The sequence below is a fragment of the Populus trichocarpa genome, chromosome 6, assembly GCF_000002775.5.
Source record: "Populus trichocarpa isolate Nisqually-1 chromosome 6, P.trichocarpa_v4.1, whole genome shotgun sequence".
Classification (NCBI taxonomy): domain Eukaryota; kingdom Viridiplantae; phylum Streptophyta; class Magnoliopsida; order Malpighiales; family Salicaceae; genus Populus; species Populus trichocarpa.
The window spans coordinates 26,666,687-26,687,864 of NC_037290.2; the positions used below are offsets into that span (position 1 = coordinate 26,666,687).

Below are 21,178 nucleotides of genomic sequence, written 5' to 3' on the forward strand. Positions count from 1 at the left end.
GTTTCCAACACCAAGAGTTATTATTGGCAAGATTGTTAAACCGGTTCGGCTGGCGGTTTGATATGAAAATCTAAGGATTTGAGACCTAATCTACGTTGGATTTCTAGTAATTAAATCAATCAGATAATTTATTAACCTGGCAAGGATTTGAATGATATTGTTAACTCCATCTAATCCAGTTTAAACCCTGCCATGTCAAGACTAAATAATTCATTGTGATGGCAATAAAAATAATTCATCCGATAATCCACGAGCTTACATTTTTTTCCGAGATAGTTAGTTGTCTAACAATTATCAATAACGAGAGATCTTAGAGATAAGGCTGATTTCTTAATTGTTTTCTGGGATTCCGAAAACCTTTTTGATTTGTTTCAAGTACAATGTTGTATCTTCACCGTACGTTTGTTTCATGGGATCAAAGGTTGTTGGGACTTTTCAAAGTGATTAATTAAATGTAATTTGATCTTTCATGCTAGAATTTCGGCAGGAAAACTGGGGGAGTGTTTGTTAGGAGTCAAAATTCTCTGTTTGGTACTAATCAAAAGGTGTTTGTTAAACAGAATTTTACAATAATTGAGTTCATTTAATTAGTTAGGTTTTTAGTTCCAAGATTAATTTATTTTGATTTCTGGCTTTAATTATAGACGATGGTGATGTAATTTTATTCTAAGAGTATTTTGATAAATTAAAATAAATTTGGTTTTTGAAATTTGGGGCTAGTTTTTGTATCCCCAATTTAAACCAGTATTATTTTTATTTTTTATTGAAAAATAATGCTTGAATTAATTTATCAAACTTATAAACTTCACCTGGTATACAATAAAATAAAATAATTTTAATTTATCAAAATAAATCTGATTTTTTAAGTATGAGACTATTTTTTTATCCCTAACTTAAAACCAGTATTTGTTTTTTATTTTTCATAAAAAAAACCTACAACCTCATAAACACTCGAATCCAACTAGGCTATGCGGATAATCCATGTAAAGTTGTCTTGGATTAAAATATAAAAAATATAGTCTAACTTAAAACTAGGTTATTAAACTTAGCTTAACTTGGTGGACCAACTCGAAACTTAATAAATTCATTATTTAATCATAACTGTTTTTCATAATAAATAGGAGGTAGTTGATTCAACTTAACAGACTGAAAAACTCAATTTGATTCGTCATTCAATCAACTCATTTAAAACCTGTAGATTTATTTTTTTAAAAAAAATATATTAATTAACACTTAGATTTTATTTCAAATTGAACACATACAACTAGTGCAAGTCTAACAAGTATGAGTTAAACTCATATCTTTGGTTGGTAGGGTTTGTATGTTACAGAAACGGTATAGAAAACTAACATGCACTAATTTTTAATGTCTCCTAGGAGCTCCAATACGGACTTGTCAATTTCCAAAAGTAATTAAAAATTTTTAAAGTGCATTAGTTATTGAAAAATTAACTACTTAATCCCTGTATTACATGGCTTTGTCAAGGGGCCATGTTTACTTAATATATCTTGATTATTGCGTGCGACTCTTCAAAAACGACGACTCGGATGCTACAAGATATCAATGGGAAGAGAGTCATGCCAATATCCACCGTCCAACAATAGGCACTTGATTATACATGACATGTTAGTGAATATAGATGACGAATGAGATTTATCTTTTTTATTCGAAGTTTTGGATTAGTATATAAAAAAAATATTAAATCTATTTGAACATGTCAACTAATATAATATAATATAATATAAGAGTTATATTCCTATAATCGCTCGGAGAATGTATTTAATGTCGTTTAATGTGTTATCTTCTATGAGAATACTAGCAGTGGCATGGATTTCTTGGTTGACTATAAAAATCAGCATGACCTTTGCAATTTGCTCGAGGAGGACCGGAATGCTATGTTCTGCTATATGCAATAAATTACGAAAGAGAAAATTTGTCCTCGACGGCCTTTCAAACAGGGATTTGGGTTTGTAACAGCGGACTTTTACAATATCTATGTTTAACAAATAAAAAAATTTAAATATTTATATTATAACCGTAGTGTTTCGAGAGTATTCATTTATTATTTAAAATAAAATAATAATTTATATATTTGAGATACATGTGTGTATATTGAACGGTGAAATTATATTATATATATAAAAAATGTTTTAAGTGTGCGTGCATACACACTCAATACGAAATAAATAAATATATATATATATATATAGGTTTGAATTGTCTGGATTTTATAATATTTATATGTTTATTGTGGATCTTTGTTGTAGAGAAATGGACTTACTCTCCCCGTAATTTTCGACGGTGTTAAGACTTGAAAGAGGTTTCAATCAAGAGCGCCAAGTGGGTGGGTGGGTGGGTGGGACCCGGACCCGGGAATTGGAAAGTCAAGCCATCCCCAATGAGCTGACCTTGCATCCAATCACAAAACAGTGTGGGCAAGATCGGCTTATACATCATCCTTGATCTTCATGAATCAAGCAACCTAAACCGTTTGATTCCATTTCATACCTGGAAGACGGTCGACATTAAACTAGGAAAAATCATGGCACGCCCCCTTCTCTCTCTGCGTTTTGTTTGTTTTTTGACTTGTATTTATTGGCCCTGTAGCAAGTGGTCCACTAGGCATTGGCGTGAAGGTTTCGTGATCTGAATTCAAGGGGCAGTTGATGATTTTTCTTAGGACTACTCTCAGGGTCGCATTAAGCATTAAAATCCAAGTTGGGTTTTTGGCTGCAAAAATCCACACTAATTGTTTTCAGAAAAATGATAGGACCTCAATTAGTCAATACTAGTTTAATTATTCATTGAAATTAAAAAAAAACAGTTTATTTTATGTTTTTGTTTCTATTCTTATTCTTTTAATTAATTAAATATATTTCTATCCCTTTTATATTTATTTATTATATTCTCGTACACTAACCAAACACAATGTAAATGCATGTGAAGAGTTGAAGCTAATATGTGTTCACACGAGCGAACAAATGATGCTTTTGTCGGATTTAAGTTTCTCGTGTAAGGTAAAAAGACTCCATGCTATAAACGCACGCAAAAAGCAATGGAAATTGAAGGACCGATGGGGTCAACATTCCTACACCACATAATTCACTTCCACATTGCTATAGATTTTACGGATTTAAAACATCAATTTGATATTAAAAACTTAGTACAGAAGGCAAAGATGTACACAAACATTAATTAAGATCCAATTTAAGGCATATTTAATCTTTAATATATACCTTACCCACAAAGGCAGTACCATAAACCCTCCCATTTCTACGTACAGGATATGAAGAATAAGAATATCCATATCAATACCCTTATCAATTAATTAGTTCAATTTGTTTCCCATCTCTATATATGCATATCATCATTAATATTGCATATAGGATATATTTTAATTAATTAATGAGCTTGTGTAATCATATTAATAATTACCAGTACTCTTTAATATTTATTGCTATTTATTATTAATTAAATTTCATAAAAATTAACTTTAATCCCCCCCCCCGGTAGATAACTATAATAAATTTTGAAGTTTATATTATCTATTCATTGCAATACTTTACTTGCTCATTTTTATGTTTATTTAGTTTTAACCTCTCTTTTTTTTTAAAAAAAAAAAACATTGAAATAGCACTATTTTTTTATATATAGCTTTGGTCCAATAACGAGCATCTAGAAAAACTTGAAACAGAATGGATAATTTAAAAGGGAAAGCAAGCATCAATCAATCACCACATCTTCTTGTTCTTGATTATCTTCTGGCTTTTCCACTCAAACTTTGCTAGTCCTTCCAAAGCTTTATATATTGCTGCGGTCATTGCAAGGCATATAACTAAGGTTAGGTTAAGGCCTTGTCACGATCACACACATGCCCTCCTTGATTATTGATAATTATACAGTCAAAAAGGGGCCCGTACAAAACGTACTCCTTTTTTTGTTCTTGCTTAAAGAGTTTGACAAATATAATATATAGTAACAAGTTAATTATTATTAAGAATAAGAATATGATCACACGCATATTTTTTAATCCTTGGCATGTGCAGCAGTGCTGTAGATTTGACTAACGTGTCTCATTTCCTTGACCCTTACGAAAGGGCTGGAGAATTACTACCTCTAGTCCTTGTTTTATTGGGGGCTTTTATCGACTACCCATCATGCCTGATGACGGAACTACAAAGAATAAACAAATAAAAAGCAGTAGAAGAGGAGGTGTTTGATTTTCTGTTCTTGCTGGCTATTCTCTGTTGTTTTTTTTTTGTTTTAGTGGAATTATAAATGATTGGTGTGTTGAGAAGTTTATATTCTTACGATGCTTGTTTGGGTTTTGGAGACTCTTTTCCATGTGTGTCGTCTATACAAGAATGCAATTTCTCTTCTTAAGAGGATAAGAAAGTAGTGGTTGTTGTAATAGTTACCAAACCCCATCCAGAATGAGTTTCGAGTTACGTGAATTTTAATCTAGTTATTTTTTAAAAATAATTAAAATAATATTATTTTGATTTTAAAAAAAACTAAATTTTTTTGATCAAGTAGGCTATGTTGTGAGTTTTGACCATGCCATGCCGAGTATTTTATTTTTATAAAATCTAACCCGAATCATATCTAGGATTAACCTATCGGACTAGTCTAGAATCCACAACAACGGTCAAAATTGAAAAGAAAAACAACTATTTTTCATGTTATCTTCAAGTTGAGCATTCAAGTAGGACATTACAAGGGGATTATATTCCCCAAGTAACAAGAATCACCCTAAATGGAGAGTACTGCTTTCAATGTACAAGAGAAGGTTATGGTCCATGATTTTGGTTCTCGATTATGGACCACCATAGCTACTACTTTTGAGTTTTGAAAAGACTCTTTTGACCATTTGAACAAGTAAGAGATGGAAGCTTAAAGTGGGCAGACATAGACTAATGGAGGCAAGTAGAAGAAAGAAGGGAAGATGCCGTTGCAATTATGCCGAAGACGAGTGGCCTGAAACCTCCCCTCCAGTCTCTTTGGCACCAATGCTTTTAGTATTGTTCTTTCAATGTACATCACCAAAAAGATTCCTGGGAGCTATCATACCATAGGGTTTTTGGAAGCCATGAACATTATCAAAATCTAAAGCTTGTGGATTAAATATTGCAGCAATTTTTTACTGATGACCCTCTTATAATTCACCATGGATTGTAATAGTGTATTTTTTAATTTTTATTTTGATCCTCGAATTTTAATTTTTTTTATATAATTGGATCATTTTGAACTCAGATTTAAAGTCAATTGCATTTTTTAAGAAGGAATTGCTGAATAAAAAAAAAATAGTGAACTAAAAAACAAGAGTAACATAGATGAATTGTCATAGACTCATAGTGTATTTTTTAATTTTCATTTATCAAAAACTAATTCACTATGTATTTTTTAATATTTATTTTGGTTCTCGATTTTTTTTTGTATAATTAGGTTTTTTTTTTGTATAATTAGGTTATTTTGAGATCATATTTAAACCTAATTACATTTGTTTTTTGAAGGAATTGTTGAATTGAAAGAGATAAGACATAACTAAAAAACATGAGTAACATAGGTGGTGACTTTGAGATTTTTTAAAAGTTTATTTTTCTCCCCCATTTTTTTTAGCTATTAGGTGACCAGTTCCTATAATTTTTAAAAAATAAATTTTGATACCAAACTTTATTTTTTTTATTTTTAGTTTTTTTTGTGGAGGAGAGAGAAGAGATGACCTAATTCCGGTTTAGAGAAAGAAAGTTGTTGTCGGCGATGATTTTGACCACCAAAACATTCGATTTTTATATCAAATGGTTCCATATGATAGGAGCTTAAGATTAGATTTTTTTACCTTGAAAATGACTAGAAAACATATATGAGCTCATGAAAATTTTTAATTTTAGGTTGATTTCGAGTTTTGGTGCGATTTTTTGCACTTGACCTGGCCTCATTTATATATATTTTTAAATAATTTTATTTATATATTTGTTTATGTTAATACCCCTTCTCTGTGATTTGTTTTTAGCTTTTTGTAAATACTGATTATTTTTTAATTATATTAGGTGTGTTTAGTTTTCTAAGAAGTTAGTGTGATTCACCTGTAATTTTTTTTATATATATTTTATATAGATTAAGTTAGTTTGTAGATGGATACATAAGTTTTTTTATTTACATTTATGATTTTTTATGTAAAAAAACAGGTTGAAAAATTCTACATGTTCAATTTTTTATTATATATAGGTGTTTTTAATTTTATCCTTATTTTTAATCTTCAATTCAAGTTTAAAGTAGCCACCTGATTTTCATGTATTTTTCGCTTTGATTCTTTTTTTTATGAATTATGTAATCTTTAAATAAACTAGGAGCGATTGGTCATTAATTTGATCTCAAATGAATGCAATTAAAGAGAGAAAAAGCTCAATGAGCAAAATAAAAATAAATTACAATTTAAATCCACTTGATTATCATGTGTTTTTCACTTTAATTATTTTTTTAACGTGCCGAAAATAACATAATTGCGTTTGAGGTAAAATTTAATTTATTTCTTGAGGTAAAAAAAGAATTTAATTTATATCAAGTGAGCCCTTTAATTTTTTATCCCATCTTCAATGTTTTCCTTCCGTCCGTTTTTGTCAATTGATGACTAAACCTATTTTGGTTGACCCCTCAAGTTTAAAGAAAACATCTATCAATCACCCCATCATTTGGATCATATAAAAATTCATAAGAACTGCCTTCTCATACTCCATAAACACATCCTACCATCCACATATTAGTATAACCACCATAAAAAAAATGTTATCGTAAATTATAGCTTTGTATAATATTTTTTTATTATATAATCTTTAATATTTATTTTTTTTATTATATTTTTAATATATGTAGTCTTACATAATATTTTTTTTCTTTTATTTTATTCAATTAGTTTTATGTGTGTTGATTTCTATTATAAATTAATTTTAATAAACAAATTCATCAAACATAACTATAACCCTTTTTTTTGTTTTTGAATAGAGATTTTTTTCTCATGTTATCACAATAGCTTTTTTTATGTATATATTTTTTTGTTTGCCATTATTGTTTTTTTTTTTTAAATATTATTTAAATAAAGCCAACTTATTTAGTTGATTGAGACTATAACCCGAGTAATTAAATTTTTTTTTTATAATAAAATACACTTATAATACTTAAATATTTTACTAAAAAATAATACAAACCCACGTCAAGGCTTTATTTGCATGCAATCATGGACTCATCCTATAGATTAAGGTTTTGTCTTAGCTATTGAGGGGCTAATAGTTCTATACCACCCAATTGTTGATATTTCCTTACAAAACCATGAAGTGCTCCATCTTTCTATTCAAAGTTATTAAACTTGTTCTGATACAAATGATAATGTCTTTAGATTGAGTGGGTGTATTGTTTCAAGAAAGTTTTTTAAAAAAATATTAAAAAAATATTGTTTTAATTATTTTTTTCAAAGTTAAATCAGGTTTTGATTTACTGAGTCACTCAAAATTGATCAAGTCAACTCTAGCTTGGATTTTTTTTTTTTTTAACATAGCCCGAGTTAAGTTTTGAATCGACTCTCCGAGTTTTGAACATACTAGATTTAATAACAGTATTTTCACCCCTACTGAGAATGGCCCTACTTGCGTTTTAGAAACATTGAAATCCTATGTTTCAAAATTTGGAATTGATGGGAGAGTGGACATTCCACTTTCTAAAGTGGCTAAAGCACAGATCACCTCCCACCCTTTCTAAAATCTCCTTCACCAGCAAAGAAAAAAATATGCATATATATTATAAAAGAGTAGACACGAAGGTTGGCTTTAGTGCTGTTCTTACTTGATTACCATACTTTATTACAGGTATGGAGTTAGGACCCATGTATCTATTAATGTCAGACCTCAAATTAGGGCAGGAACAGGGTGAAATACAGAGTCCCAAATAAATTTCATGTTGCATACGTTGTATATCAACAATTTCCTGTTTGCTTTCTAAAAAAGAAACAGCAATTTTAGTTTACGTATTGTTCCTAATTTTCTAAAAGAGAAACAGCAATTGATAGAACTGAGAAGATAAATCTTTGAAATTGTAAAAACATTAACCTTTTATAATTTCCAGAAGGGCCTCGTCTAATTCCAGATTTTGGTTAAGGAAAATGATGTAACCCAGTTTATCAAGTCTCTGTGGATGTATTTTGTTTTTCATCACCATGAGGTTTCGAATTCAGACAGCTCTTACAATCAACAGACAGCTTCCAGACTCCAAGTACTGAGATTCATGTATTGGGCATGAAAGACTTCCATTGCTTGTTGCAAATTACAAATCTTATCTGTGAATCAACTTGGATGGCCTATAAGAAATTAATTGTTAGTTAAGATTATTCTCAAACCGTGAAGGGATCATCTCACTTCATGACATGAAAAAGCTTGATCACTCACGGGAATGGACCATGTATGACAATCAAGCAAGTAACCTTTTTCTCCATAAAATCTGGCCGATGAAATCACATGAATGTACACGAGACAGCAAAAAAGCGAGAGAGAGATTAGGTTGCGTTTGGTTTGTGTGTCATGATAGAAAAGATAAATACAGAAAAGATAGAAACGTGTTTAGTTAGAGAGATGAAGATGGAAACATAAAATAAATCATAATTTTGAAGTGAATTTTTTTACCTTCAAAATAGAAAAGACGAAGATCTCCATTATCTCAATCTCTTTTATCTCAAAAGAGTATAGTTACAAGACTAACGCTCAAATACAAAAGAGATAGACAGGTGTTTGATTGGAGATCAGGTGAGGATAAAATTATAAAATAAATCACAATTTTAAAGTGAATTTCTACATTTTTAAAATAAAAATGATAAAGGGATATGTCTCTATTATCCCGTCTCTTCTGTCTCAAAACATAGACTCTAGAAACGCATGCCCTCGCATGATTTTCTTTCTTTCTCTCATGCATTCAAAGCTACAAAAAAGTGCATCATCCATCACAAGAAGACAAGTGAAGAACAAAACGACTTGCAAAAAAGGAGGGTTAACTAGTAGTGGTGTGGAGCTACTTGCATGTGACATTGTCACAAGCATTACTTCATAGCTATATATATATATATTTAACACCCAAACCAAACCCTGCGAAGAGGACCGTTCCTTGTGAAGATATCTCTTTTCATTATCTTATGAGAATCTAAACTAAAAAAAGAATGGTGTGTGTGCGTGAGAGAGAGAGGGAGGGGGGGAAGTCATGGAAGGTATGATTTCTAAGAGTGTCCATAGAAGACCCACTAAGGATAAAAGGTGGAAGATTTGGTATAGTTTTTTGTTCTTGGCCATTTCCTTCTCTAGTGGATGGTGATGGTGATGAGGAAGGACCCTTGGGGTCTGCCTTACACTTTAGCATCCAAAAACCAAATGATTACAATCACAAAAAAACCAATAAGAGGAAATGAAACTAACAAAGTGCTTGCTTGCCTTGCATGTGAATAGCACTTGCATAGGAAGACAAAGGGCTCCCCATGTTTTTCCCTATGAGTCTATTAATTGGATTTGGATGCTGTCACTGTTCTTCCATATGATCCATTCATTTTCCTTCACTTTTCCATTGCTTTTCCAACCATCCATTTCTTCAACTCTTCTTGTTGATACATATCCTTTCTCCGCATTTAATTTTCCTTTTGTATTTTTTTGGTGGTTCAAGTGTTGCATTGCATAATACTGGTTCCACATATTCTGTGCAACAATTATGGTGTCTTTCACATATCTTGTGTTCCCTTCCTCCTCTGTTGGCCATATGCAGCTGTAGTTGACTCTGCAGACAAGACAGTGATCCCATAAAATGAAGGGCTAGAAATTATTTCTTGAGTTGCATAGTAGGGCTCAAGCCAGTCAAAGATAGCAGGCTGTTCTTGCTATTAATATACTACTTTGTAATTCTTTCAGCCACTCAATCCCTCTTGTTGGATCTTCAAGATACATTATATCCTTCTTCCTTGCAACCTTTTCTTGACTTCCAACACGGCTCAAGGTGAGCTATGCGTTTTCAATTCGGACAGTACAAGATTAAAAAAAAAAAAAACGGAACAAGAATCCAAATGCTTAACGCAATGCCAATTTAACCTGCCTTCATAAGAGGTAATCTGAGATCTCAAGCAGCTATTTTTCAAAGCAAAAAAGGTCACTTTAAGCAAATGATTCAACACGCAAGGGGCTTTATTAGAATGGTAGATACAACCCACGCTCTCATCAAGTCAAAGGTTAAAAAGTCCTCCCTGCCTGTTTCTGCTCAAAGACTTGATTACTTGCAACACTTGCAACATTCAAACATATATTTCTGAAAAATCCGGATTTGATGGGAAGGAATGGCTAAGGTTTGTTTTCAGGGAAAAAAAAATTGGTGTATAAATTGCATGAGAATCAAGAATTGTTAATGGTTCCTATATTTAAATTACCTTGTCACTGAGTTGAAGACATGTAAATTGCCAAAACAAACAAAAGCTTAAATTCCGAATAAAACAATGAAGGAAGCTGATACGATTTACATCTGCCTCTAAAGTTGAAGGAAAAAATTCCAATTTCACCGTCAATTTTCAATTTTAACCTGCTCTGCAGAAAAAAGGAACATCCATCAGTTGCTGCACCAAGGAGGAAATCAACATCAATCAGGTTTCAACCATTGGTTCAGGGCCAGATGGCTCCGTCTGAGATCTGTTTGATTGATGAACGGAGTTGAACAAGATGTCCTTGATAACCTAGTCATAAAAAGGCAAGAACGAAAAATGAAATTCTCCTAAATAATAAAACTTTTCAAAGTTAGGAAGGCATCTAAAAATTGGATTGGCCAGTTACCTGCGACATTAGGCCATGAACTTGCTCCACAGTTATCTTAGCACTATCACGAGTAATTTTAGCAAGTTGAGATTCTTCCTGCAAATTTAAAAATCCCAAATAAAACTACCACCAAAGAGACTACAGACCATAAATTATATAACAAAAGAATAGATGTGTAGGATGCAAAAGTACTGAATGGAACAAAAGGAAATGCATAAGTAGAAAAAAAATGTAAGCATGCATGGGACATAGCCAGCACCTATTAAGAAAATAGGGTCCTAAGATGAAAATTGAAGACAAAATCTGAGAAAAGAATTATCTTCTAGTTCTAGCCCATACAACATAAAATCAGTATCTGTACACTGCCTTTGCCCGAACAAATAATTCCAACAAGAAGAGTTGGACAGCATCTCAGGCCAAATATATTTTCATAATGTTTCCTTGTGTGTGGAATTTCATGCAAAATTTTCAGGTACATGACATGTTACAGAGGCACTTCTCCACACCATAGGATATCACCATGACTGATGCAGGCTAATGCCCTGATATTAAGGACCAAACATTTTCCCAGGACAGAAACGAAAATAAAAAAGTTATGTGACCAAAAGAACATGTGATACCCACAAAGGTACAGTTTAAAGCAGGTCCAAAACATTTACATGATGCAACGATGGTCAACACATTTAGCAGTTCGATGAATGCCTTTTGTTAACAATGTTTGCATCAGTTTCATAAGTGCAGGAAAACTAAAGCAAACCTATCAGTTAAATGCATCAATTGCACATTTTTAGGCACCCATTATGTCACTTTTCACATATATCTATGCAAAAGACCAAACATTTAGCAGAATACACAGAGGAAGCCCTGTTCCTCTTATAGAGATAATGGGGAAATAGTCTTTAGATGTCCCATCAGAAAAAAGACTATTCTTTAGTATTGCATGCCATACAGCAATGAAGTAACAAATATAATGCACAATAGTAAAGAGGAACAGTTCTGTGGTTGACAGAGACGTTAATTTTTGGTGCAAAAGAGCTTAGATCAGCAGAGTTAACAGTTATAATTCTGAATTAACATAGATATATAACTCTACTGATGGAAACGATACTCACATCTTTCTTTCTTTGAGGAGTCATTAATGGTCCCAATCGAGAATGTGCCAATTGATTCTCTGCATGCTCCAGCTTCTCAGCTGCATGACAAATGGATGATTATTGCATCTTGATAGACAGAAAAAAAAAAAAAAAAACCCTAGCCTTTTCATCTCATAAATAAGCTACTGATACTCATAGACCTTAAGTACCCTGGTCTTTCAACTATTTACAGCTACACTTAATTTTAACCGTGAATCCAAACTGGAAGAAAATCGCATAAAAGAAAAATAAACCAAAAATTTAGAAATTACCTAAATCAGAAATTTGTCCTGCAACATAGTCTCCATTACCCAAGAGAGGTGAAGATGAAAGCGTATTCACCCAGTATTTGTTCCACAAAAGATCCAAGAGGTGACAATCAAGAGAAGACTTGAAATATGTGATGTCCAAAGAATAATACTGCAAAACAAAGTAGCATTAGTCAACAATGGAATACTATGAAACCTCAGGGGCAAGCAGTCTAGGTTAATATAATAACCTGTTTGCAATGGACTCCAAAGTCTTCGATCTTATTAAGAGGAATAGTTTGATATTCAGAAACAGGATCATCTGGAGGTTTGTATCCTTCTGGATATGTCCTGAATGCCCCAATCTCTACTTTCCCAGCTGAGACAGTTCTTGTTGGATCAATAACAACTGCCAAAAACGGCTCCTGAAATTGCTGGTTAAGCATTTGGGTTGAAACATCAATACCCGAAAGCCAGCATCCATAGCCAGGATGTGAATGATACCACCCAATTACATTCTCCAAACGTCCAGCCTGCATAAACACCACTTCTTCTTTTTGTCAGAAAAGGGGGGAAAGAGCCTTAATAAATAGGGAGACATGGAAATAAATGAATTACGAATTACAAATTATAAATAATGCTTCCATCCACTCTTTAAGAAATATTTTAAGGAGTCAGTTTATGTGTCAATACAGAATGTGGAACCTTGTGTGCTACTGTTCAGGATTTAAATCCTACTCTTAAAAAATAAGAACAAGTAGTCAAGTTACAACATAGATCAAATTAAAGGTGATTCAAGCATAACAGAAAAACTATTCATGTCTAGTGTTCCCTTGCAACAAAAAGATGCAAAAGACAAACTCCTAGGACTACTTGAACATCGCTTAAAATAAAACCAGCAATTATCAGACATTAAGGTTTCATACATAAAGCCACAATGTGTGTGTACAGAATGTGTCTAACAATCAGATTGGGGCTACCAACTATTTCTAAATGGAGTCTTCACGGAATTCCTTTCAGCTAGTTTGCTTGGCAAGTATAAATTAGGAGTTCCACACACTTACGAGACATAAAGCTAGAAATTTGCTATTTCAAACATATAAAAAGTAGAAAGTTATATATTTTGGGAACAAATTATTAGTTCAATTAAGCTCTGAATCAGGGTTTAAGAAACTTTTTTTTCTAATTCAAACTATAAATTCAAGGTTTAAATAAGTGTTTGGGAGTGTGGTTGGTTATGATTGTTTTTCTGTTTTTTATTTGAAAATACATTAAAATAATAATTTTTTATTTTTTTAAAATCAATTTTAATATCAATATATTAAAATGATTTGAACACACACAAAAAAATATTAATTTAAAAACATAAAAAAATTTCAAATTTTTTTAAAATTCTTTTAAAACACAAGTTCCAAAGACAAAAAGTGTCTAACAAATTACAGAATTGCAACAACGCAACTATTCGCTACAGTTGAAAACCCAGGGTCTATATTTTACTCAAAATCACAAAATTTCACCAATGCAAGCGTTCTCTAATCGTAAAAAACCACAACAAAACAAATCCCTAAACCCCAAAAAACCTCTAAATAATATATAAAGTAAGAAAGTTTATATCTTGGGACTAATCCTCGGTTCATTTAAGCTCCGGATTAGGGTTCAAAACACTTACTTTTCTAACTCAAATTGCAAATTTAGGGTTCTACTCTTTTTAACAAATCACAAAATCCCAACAATGCAACCATTCTCCACACACACAACCACCACAGCAATACAAACCCCCAAAACCCTAATTACTCAAAAAACCCAAAATGTTTTTCCTCTTTTTGAAAGAGAAAGAGATAACAAAGGAATCCAAAACCCTAATAACCCCAAAAGGCAATGAACTTTCTAATTAAAAACCCCCCAAAAGCAATCACATAAAAAACAAACCTGTTTATTAGTCTGAGAATAATCAACCATATACTCATAAGCATCAGCTTGAGCATTAACTCTCGTCTCAGTCCCTTCAACAGGAAGAGCAAAGGCATCCATAACAATTATAGAATCCCCATCAGTTTTCCCTTGCATTAATCCCATAACTTCAATAGTCCCACCTGATCGAGCATGTACAACCATCTTCAACAACGCAAGTGCAGATATCTTCACTCTTCTAAAATAATTCGGATCATTAGACCACGGTTTTTCTTTCTGGAACTTCGCTTGTGCTGCTTCATCGAAGTAAAAAATCGCGTCCGATGAAGAAGAAGAAGAAGAAGTGTCTGTTGTTGTCGGGGTTGCTGTGTCGATAGGTATTATGTTGTTTTCGAGTTCCCAGGTCTTTTTGGCTATGGAAGAAGAAGGGTAGGGATCCATGGTGTTTTCGATAGAGATGAGGGAGGGTTTATGTAGTAGAAGCGGGGAGTGTGGGGGTTAAGATAAGTTTAGAGTGAACTGTAATGTAGTTCTTATAGTTTAACCAAAGTTATTAATCAATCCTTAGTTTTATTTGTATTTATAATTTAGTCCTTTTTTCAATTTCAAATTTCTACTCCGAAGGAAACTTATCTAAAACTTCCTATAAGCCGATCAAAGTAGGAGGTAAAGTTTTATTTTGTCAGGTATTTTTTTTAAATTATATAGAGTTTGGAAAAGATATTTTTGTTAAAAAACGAAGTTTTAATTAACTTTGTGATTGTGTTGAATATTTAAATAAGATGAGTTTTGGACTAGATCACGGACCAAATCAAATTTTTACAATTATAATTATTTTTTATATAGTTAAAATATTATTTTAAAAAAATATTAAACTAGATTTTTAGCCGTATAAATAAGGTTCAACAAGATTAATTAAGTTCGTTAAAATTAATTTTCATCGGATCCTATATAAAACTTGTTTAACTTGTCAGGTAGAGCAGGTTTTATAAAGCCCCGATCATTAGTGTAAACCTACGCAGATACCTCATAAAATCTCTGAGAAGTGAAAATTTGCCTAAAAAGAAATCTCGATAGCATGTTTTTAATCTATTTCTATGATCTGTATATAAGCTTCAATGTCCAGAAAAGAATCATTTTTTTTTTTTAAAAAGAAAGAACTAAATTTCATTAGAGGGAAAATGGCTGCCTGTTCAATAAATTCAACAGAAACCAAAGATTATACCAAAAAAAGATGACAAAACAAATTAATTTCACTACAGCTTGCAAATCTTGTGCAAAGCAGAGACAATTCCTCACTCTGGACTGACATCAATACCTAAATTTGACAGCTACTAAACACCCGATTGAAGGGGAAAAACCAGCTTAGTTAATGTTAAACTAGGAGAGCTATATGAATCTCGCTAAACTTTAATATAGCCCTGTCGTGGCACTATCCTCCCTTTCTAGTCTAGTTTACAGTTAATTTTACACTAGAGTACAAGGACATGATTTAGGATTATTTACCCCGTCCCCTGCCTCTCTTGTTGTATCTGCTGCTCACGATTCTTCCTTGCTGCTTCTCACTGACACCAGTTGTCCTGGATCCCAAGCCGCGTTTTGGATTTGGTTGAGCCAGAGCCTGAGCCTGCAGCGATCCTTCTTGGTGCATGCTAGAGCTGTCTTGGGAGTCAGTAGCAACACTATCATTTTCATTTACGTTTGGCACTTCCATGGAAGCCTCACTCAGTAGCTTGCAGGTTTCCTCGGCAGGAGCAGTTCTTGTCATCTTGTCATGATCTGGACCAACTGGATTGTGCTCTTCACCACACGGCATAGACTTTTGTTCTCTTTCCTGTGCCTCGGGCAAACTTAGAGAGAAGAAAATGGTGTTAACAAAAATTACAGTAAGCAATTAGCAGTAAAAAAAATACAACCGCAGCCACGATTTTCACCTGGATGCTGAAGAAGGGAAGCCGTTGACAGTAACTGAATCGTCTCTTCCAGCAACTTCTCCAGCAACTTCCTTGGACGCTGAAAAATTTACTTCAAGTAACATTGAATCTGGGATTGCATCTAGAGAGGATCAGCTTGAGAAAAGGTACTACTTATTGACAAACATCAGTCCACCCAAGAAACAAATAACACAATAGAATGTTAGGGCCATAGTTTAACGGAAAGAACTTTAGAACAGGGCATTCTGTAAAACCATGTTTCCGTATTTATTCAGCTCCAAGTATACTCCCAAATTCTAATTCTTGGATTTAGACACCATGAAATCGATGCACATCTCTCATATTAATATCCTAACCACTCTGTCAGAAATCTAAATAGAAGCAGCTTTTAGCCTGGCAACCGAGGAACAAATAAACTAAAATCCTCCATACATGGTCTAGTAATAAACTGCACATTGTCCATAAAATGTTTCTACTACGATGTTACCAGATTTAAAACTCTTGCCTTGTACAGTTCTTTCCATTCTAGAGCTCAAAGGGTGGCTAGTCTCCTCAATGTCTCTGGGGGCATTGGCAATGACAGCATCAGCACTATGACATATAGAGAGATGTGGAAATCATAAGAAATAGACCTCTTCATAGCCCATAGGATTTTAGAAAATCAGGGAAAGGGGAAGCTAACCTTTGTTTTACTATCACTTCTTCTGGAAGCTGCTGTTGTTCATGGCTTGATATCCCTTCAGAGCCATCCCGCAATCCTAAATTAATTGGTTTCCATTTGTCAGGAAAGAGTAATCACCAGAGAATAAAAGAGAGAGAAAAAAAAAACTCTTGAGTGGTTATGGAAAAAGCACCTGCCATTCCCTCAGTGGTCGGTGTTAATCCCAGACCCTTCATGAACATATTAGTAAATCATCAGACATGATTAGTTTAGTTATAATAATAGAAGTTTCAATTTATTTTCTAATAAAACTAAAAAGGAAGGAAAGAAGAATAAGAAGAAGCAAGGATTCCATAACCGAATTGCTTTAGCTAAAGGAATGGTAAAAACAATTTTTGTGATTCCTATGAGCTAATCACGGTAATATTAATAGATATACCAAATGAGCAAGAAAAACTTTTTACTGAATTCCCAATCCCACAACCAAGTTACCTGACTTTTTTCGGGAACAGAAGTAGCTGCATTAGGTGAAAAATCATCTTTCTGCAACCTAACTTGTGCCATCTGAGTATCTGAAAATGCAGAAAATGAGATTTCATTTCCCCCCCTCTTGGATAAAAAGACTTTAACCAAGTAGGTTTTATTTCATAAATAATCCACATGTTATAGCACTGGTGACCACAGCTACAATTCACATAATTTCCCTCAGGCAGGTAAAAAAACACACCTGTTAAGCCAGAATTATTTGCTGCACTTCCCCACTTCAAAGGTACATCTATTAATTGTGTGAAGTTGGAAAGTTTATTTTTAGCACCACTAAATTCTCCAGCCCCCAATACACTAGGGCCTCCTTTATAAGCTGAAGCTAATGCAGACCAATCCATTTTGGAAGACGGTCGAGTCCTCAGCATCTCTTCAGTTGCCCTGGATCTCACTTTACGTAGTTCCTCTTGGATATTCCATGAACCAGTGACCAGGAAATCCCTGTTCAACTGCATTCAAGTTTCATCATATCACAATGAATTAAGCTGTGCAGAGCAATAACCTTGAGAAAATAAGCAAACATTGCATAAAGCACATCATTTTCATGTTTCTTCCCAGTGCCCTCAGAGGCCATCACATGATTTAAAGGTAAGAGAGTTGAAGAGTTACGAGAGATGCCACTTCTATCAAAGGTGCACAAGAGTAGGACTACCACAAAATTCTCCCCTCCAGTACCCCATTGTGACCACAATAGGGTCAAAACTGAGTAATGGCCTTCATTTTTTCCCCTTATTCTGTCCTTGCTTCTACATACAAAAATTAAATTCTAATAATGCATCTTATGAGTTCCTTGCTCAATTTCTTTCCAATGAATTCAAAAAAATTAATCAATCTGTTCAAATTCAAACAGAACTAGTATTTGTCAAGGTCAATTTCACTTTATAGCCAGAAAAATAAGCACAAGACTCTCAAGAAACTCTCATTCCTTTTCTGATCCTGACTTAACTACTCATGGATGTGTGCTTTATCATCCTGAAAAAAATATGACTGTCTAATAAAACCTAGACAGGATCACTAAATTGCATTTCTAAGTCAAAGTGGTAACAAAACACCCTTTGAAGTTCACAAGATCATTTTTTACTATCACTAAAAGCAATAAAAGGGTCTATAACTATACAAATAAATGGAGAAGAGTAAAAGAGACTTCCAAACGGCACCTTTGATTGGGACAATGACTTGCCACTGACTGAAAATGGTGTTGCTTCCACAAAAAGCTCTTTTCCCATTGATGGCGGTGATTGCAATTGGATGTGGTTTGTGGAAGGAGAAGCCCAAGGTGGACGCTCTCGCATGTAAGATTTGGCCAAATCCACTGGTGAACCCATTTCTCCTTCAGTAGCCTGTTCAATAAAAATCAATAGCAAAAAGGTGGTGTGCACCAATTAGCTCACAGCAGTTGCTGAATAAAACAAGTGTGTTAAGGTACTTGCACAATTTAGTTCCTTGGTCTAGTGAAAACAGAATCTACAAAAAGAAGATTAATAAAAAAAATCAATGCATGGACAATGACAATAATTGGTTAAAGGAGGATAGCAAGTCAAATTATTATGAGAGCCTATACATTTCAATGAGCAATAATGGACACATTCACAGAAAACGAATTGCAAGGACAAGGGAACTGCCATTGCATGGAATAATCTAAAATCATCATGACCCATTGTAAAATATGATTAAATACAAAGCCACGTCACTATAATCTAAAGAAGCAAATATTGTAGTTTTCATAAATTCCTTATACTAGGATTAAATAAAAATAAAAGGATTACTAACATGTGGAGCAGTGTTCAAAATGCAGGTTCCATACTCCACTGACTTTGAATTGGACCCCAATTTCTTTCCCTCAAACCATTTTTTGGCCTCTGTAACAGCTGTATTGCAGATATCAGGTGTATCAACATCTGAAACAGGGCTCAACCAATCAGCAAGATATACCACTAGGCATATGAATTTCTAAGTACTTTGAATGTGAAAAATCCAAAATAACAATACCATTGCCAACTGTCTTGTCCAGAGTCTTACTCGGCCTCCCATCTTTTGTGCTTCCAGTGATGGGAGAATCTACAACTCTCGATTTAATAATATGTGTTAGTCTGTCGCATTCTTCCCTGGTCATTGTGAATAGAAAATAATTCAGAATTTGTAATCAAACCTAGGTTGAATATATAAAGAAAGAATAATCTCCAGCAACGTTAGCGGTAGGCAAAAGAATTTAAAATTTTCAGCAACTTCACAAATTAAATAAACCATGATAGTTATTACCAATGTATTGTTTTGAATTTGAACTATTACTTGAACCTTATATCTCAATAATTAAGTTAAATGCTTGGAGTCGATAGTTCAAGAATCAAGGTGAATTAACACAAATGCAACAAAAGCAGTCATATATAAAAGTCCAGAACAGATGGTTCCAATGCATTGATGACAAGCAATGGCGGAACTACAGCATAGCTGAGCAGACAATGGCACCCCCGAGAGTTTGACAAATTTTATTCGAGTCATGAAAACATTTAATTTTTTTTAATCTACCCTTGAATTTAAGGCTTATTTCACAGAAAACATACACCGCCCCCCCCCCCCCCCCCTCCCAAAAGAAATTACCTATTGTTCTATAGCTATCATTCATTTATTTTATTTTCAAATGCACCCTAGTATGTTTTACACTGGAACCCTCATATCTAAAATCCTAGTTCCGGGTCCTAATGACATGGACTCAAGAAAAAACAATGTAAATGTGCATGCGAGATGTTTCTAAAGAAACAATGTAAGTGATTCCCAATTACCTCGAGAACGTTTCCTGCATTAGAAGCTGTGCAATTACACGTAATGTCGCAGTCTTCCACTCCACAGCAGGGAGATCTTTCTTCGAGTAATTAACAATTTCAGTTGTCTGATTCTCCTAATTTCCACACGCACAAAAAAAAAATCAATCACCACAAATCTCACGCTCTTAAATGCCAATGAAAATAAGCTTAATTTAAATCACAAAACACTCAAAAATCAAATGATACATCTGCAATGTATATCCCTCATTCAAGTTAAAAGGGACACAAAAAACTACCTTTTCATCACTTTGAGAAGAACCATTGCCGTCATTGACGTCTTCCATTTCACCCTCTACAGAATGCCACGAGCCAGAAATTTCATAATTTGAAAATTACCATTTCTAAACTAATTTGATTAAACACTAATAACCAAATCAAATTTGCAATACCGGAAGTAGAACCGGAATCGCCTTCTTCTTCTTCGTCGACATCGGAGGAGGAGGAGGAGGAAGCGGAGGATTCAGAGCCGAAGACGGTGGAGAAGACTTTTCCGGCACCGGTAGCAAGTATACGAGAAGGAGATAAAATGAAACGAGAAAGCCAATTAGGGTTTTGAGGAGTGGAAATAGGGGAAAGGCGAGGAGTAGGTCGGTCGTATGGAGTGGGACGGGTAGTGGTTCGCCTGGGTCGAACGATTTTTCCACCTGATTTGAACTCAGTGAGTCGATTCGGAGGCCGGGAAATGGCGGACATCGTGACTCAGTTTTTGAAATTGGAAAATTTTCAGGTAGAGAGAGAGAGGGAGCGGTTATCCGGGGGTGGATGGATCTCGTTAAAGAGAGAGGAGGAATGTTGTTGGTGGTGGGGTGCTTTACAAATGTAAGAGTTTGATGGGTTAAAATTATAATTATTAAACCCCACTCGAATTATCTGGTTTAAGACCCGGCTTACACCAAGTCAAAAGATTGGACCTTATAGTTTAATTATTATTTTTAAATAAAAACATGAATACCGTGAAACTAATTAATTAGAACTTAGAAGATGAAACAAATTGTGTTTCTTTTATAAAATAAAATAAGTTATTTCTTATATATCAAATATTAAACGAATTTATTAAATGAGTCTGGCTTATGATATCACAATCATTCATATAAATTTATATGATT

At 33.6% G+C, this 21,178-nt stretch overlaps 2 protein-coding genes across 3 annotated transcripts; both read right to left on the bottom strand.

Moving 5' to 3' along the window:
• Positions 1–10,413: 10,413 nt before the first annotated feature.
• Positions 10,414–14,620, bottom strand: LOC18100758 (COP9 signalosome complex subunit 5a). The gene is made up of 6 exons (XM_006382103.3): positions 14,131–14,620; positions 12,453–12,734; positions 12,226–12,373; positions 11,933–12,012; positions 10,839–10,916; positions 10,414–10,741 (listed from the first exon to the last, which is right to left on the bottom strand). The coding sequence occupies exons 1-6, from the start codon at positions 14,551–14,553 to the stop codon at positions 10,652–10,654; spliced, it is 1,101 nt and encodes a 366-aa protein (XP_006382165.1). The 5' UTR covers positions 14,554–14,620; the 3' UTR covers positions 10,414–10,651.
• Positions 14,621–15,347: 727 nt separating this feature from the next.
• On the bottom strand, positions 15,348–20,893 carry LOC18100759 (protein KAKU4). Of its 2 annotated transcripts, none has more exons than XM_024604387.2 (13): positions 20,462–20,893; positions 20,309–20,364; positions 20,031–20,146; positions 19,240–19,355; positions 19,021–19,148; positions 18,408–18,590; positions 17,435–17,699; positions 17,200–17,279; positions 16,901–16,937; positions 16,729–16,804; positions 16,552–16,637; positions 16,047–16,155; positions 15,348–15,962 (listed from the first exon to the last, which is right to left on the bottom strand). In XM_024604387.2, exons 1-13 carry the CDS (start codon positions 20,763–20,765, stop codon positions 15,611–15,613), a joined length of 1,908 nt encoding a protein of 635 aa, XP_024460155.1. In that variant the 5' UTR covers positions 20,766–20,893; the 3' UTR covers positions 15,348–15,610. The 2 variants fall into 2 exon arrangements, with proteins under 2 accessions (XP_024460155.1, XP_006382167.2); XM_006382105.3 differs by having other exon boundaries at positions 16,534–16,637.
• Between the last annotated feature and the right edge of the window lie 285 nt (positions 20,894–21,178).

Excerpts from the sequence above, each read along its gene's own strand:
- LOC18100759 (XM_006382105.3), bottom strand. The coding sequence starts at position 20,765 with ATGTCCGCCATTTCCCGGCCTCCGAATCGACTCACTGAGTTCAAATCA. Across the intron at positions 17,700-18,407 it reads AGTCATTGTCCCAATCAAAG|TTGAACAGGGATTTCCTGGT; the intron begins GTGCCGTTTGGA and ends ACTTGAATGCAG. Across the intron at positions 16,938-17,199 it reads CTGTTCCCGAAAAAAGTCAG|GGTCTGGGATTAACACCGAC; the intron begins GTAACTTGGTTG and ends ATGTTCATGAAG.
- LOC18100758 (XM_006382103.3), bottom strand. The coding sequence starts at position 14,553 with ATGGATCCCTACCCTTCTTCTTCCATAGCCAAAAAGACCTGGGAACTC. Across the intron at positions 10,917-11,932 it reads CTCCTCAAAGAAAGAAAGAT|GAAGAATCTCAACTTGCTAA; the intron begins GTGAGTATCGTT and ends TTAAATTTGCAG. Across the intron at positions 10,742-10,838 it reads TTCATGGCCTAATGTCGCAG|GTTATCAAGGACATCTTGTT; the intron begins GTAACTGGCCAA and ends TTTTATGACTAG.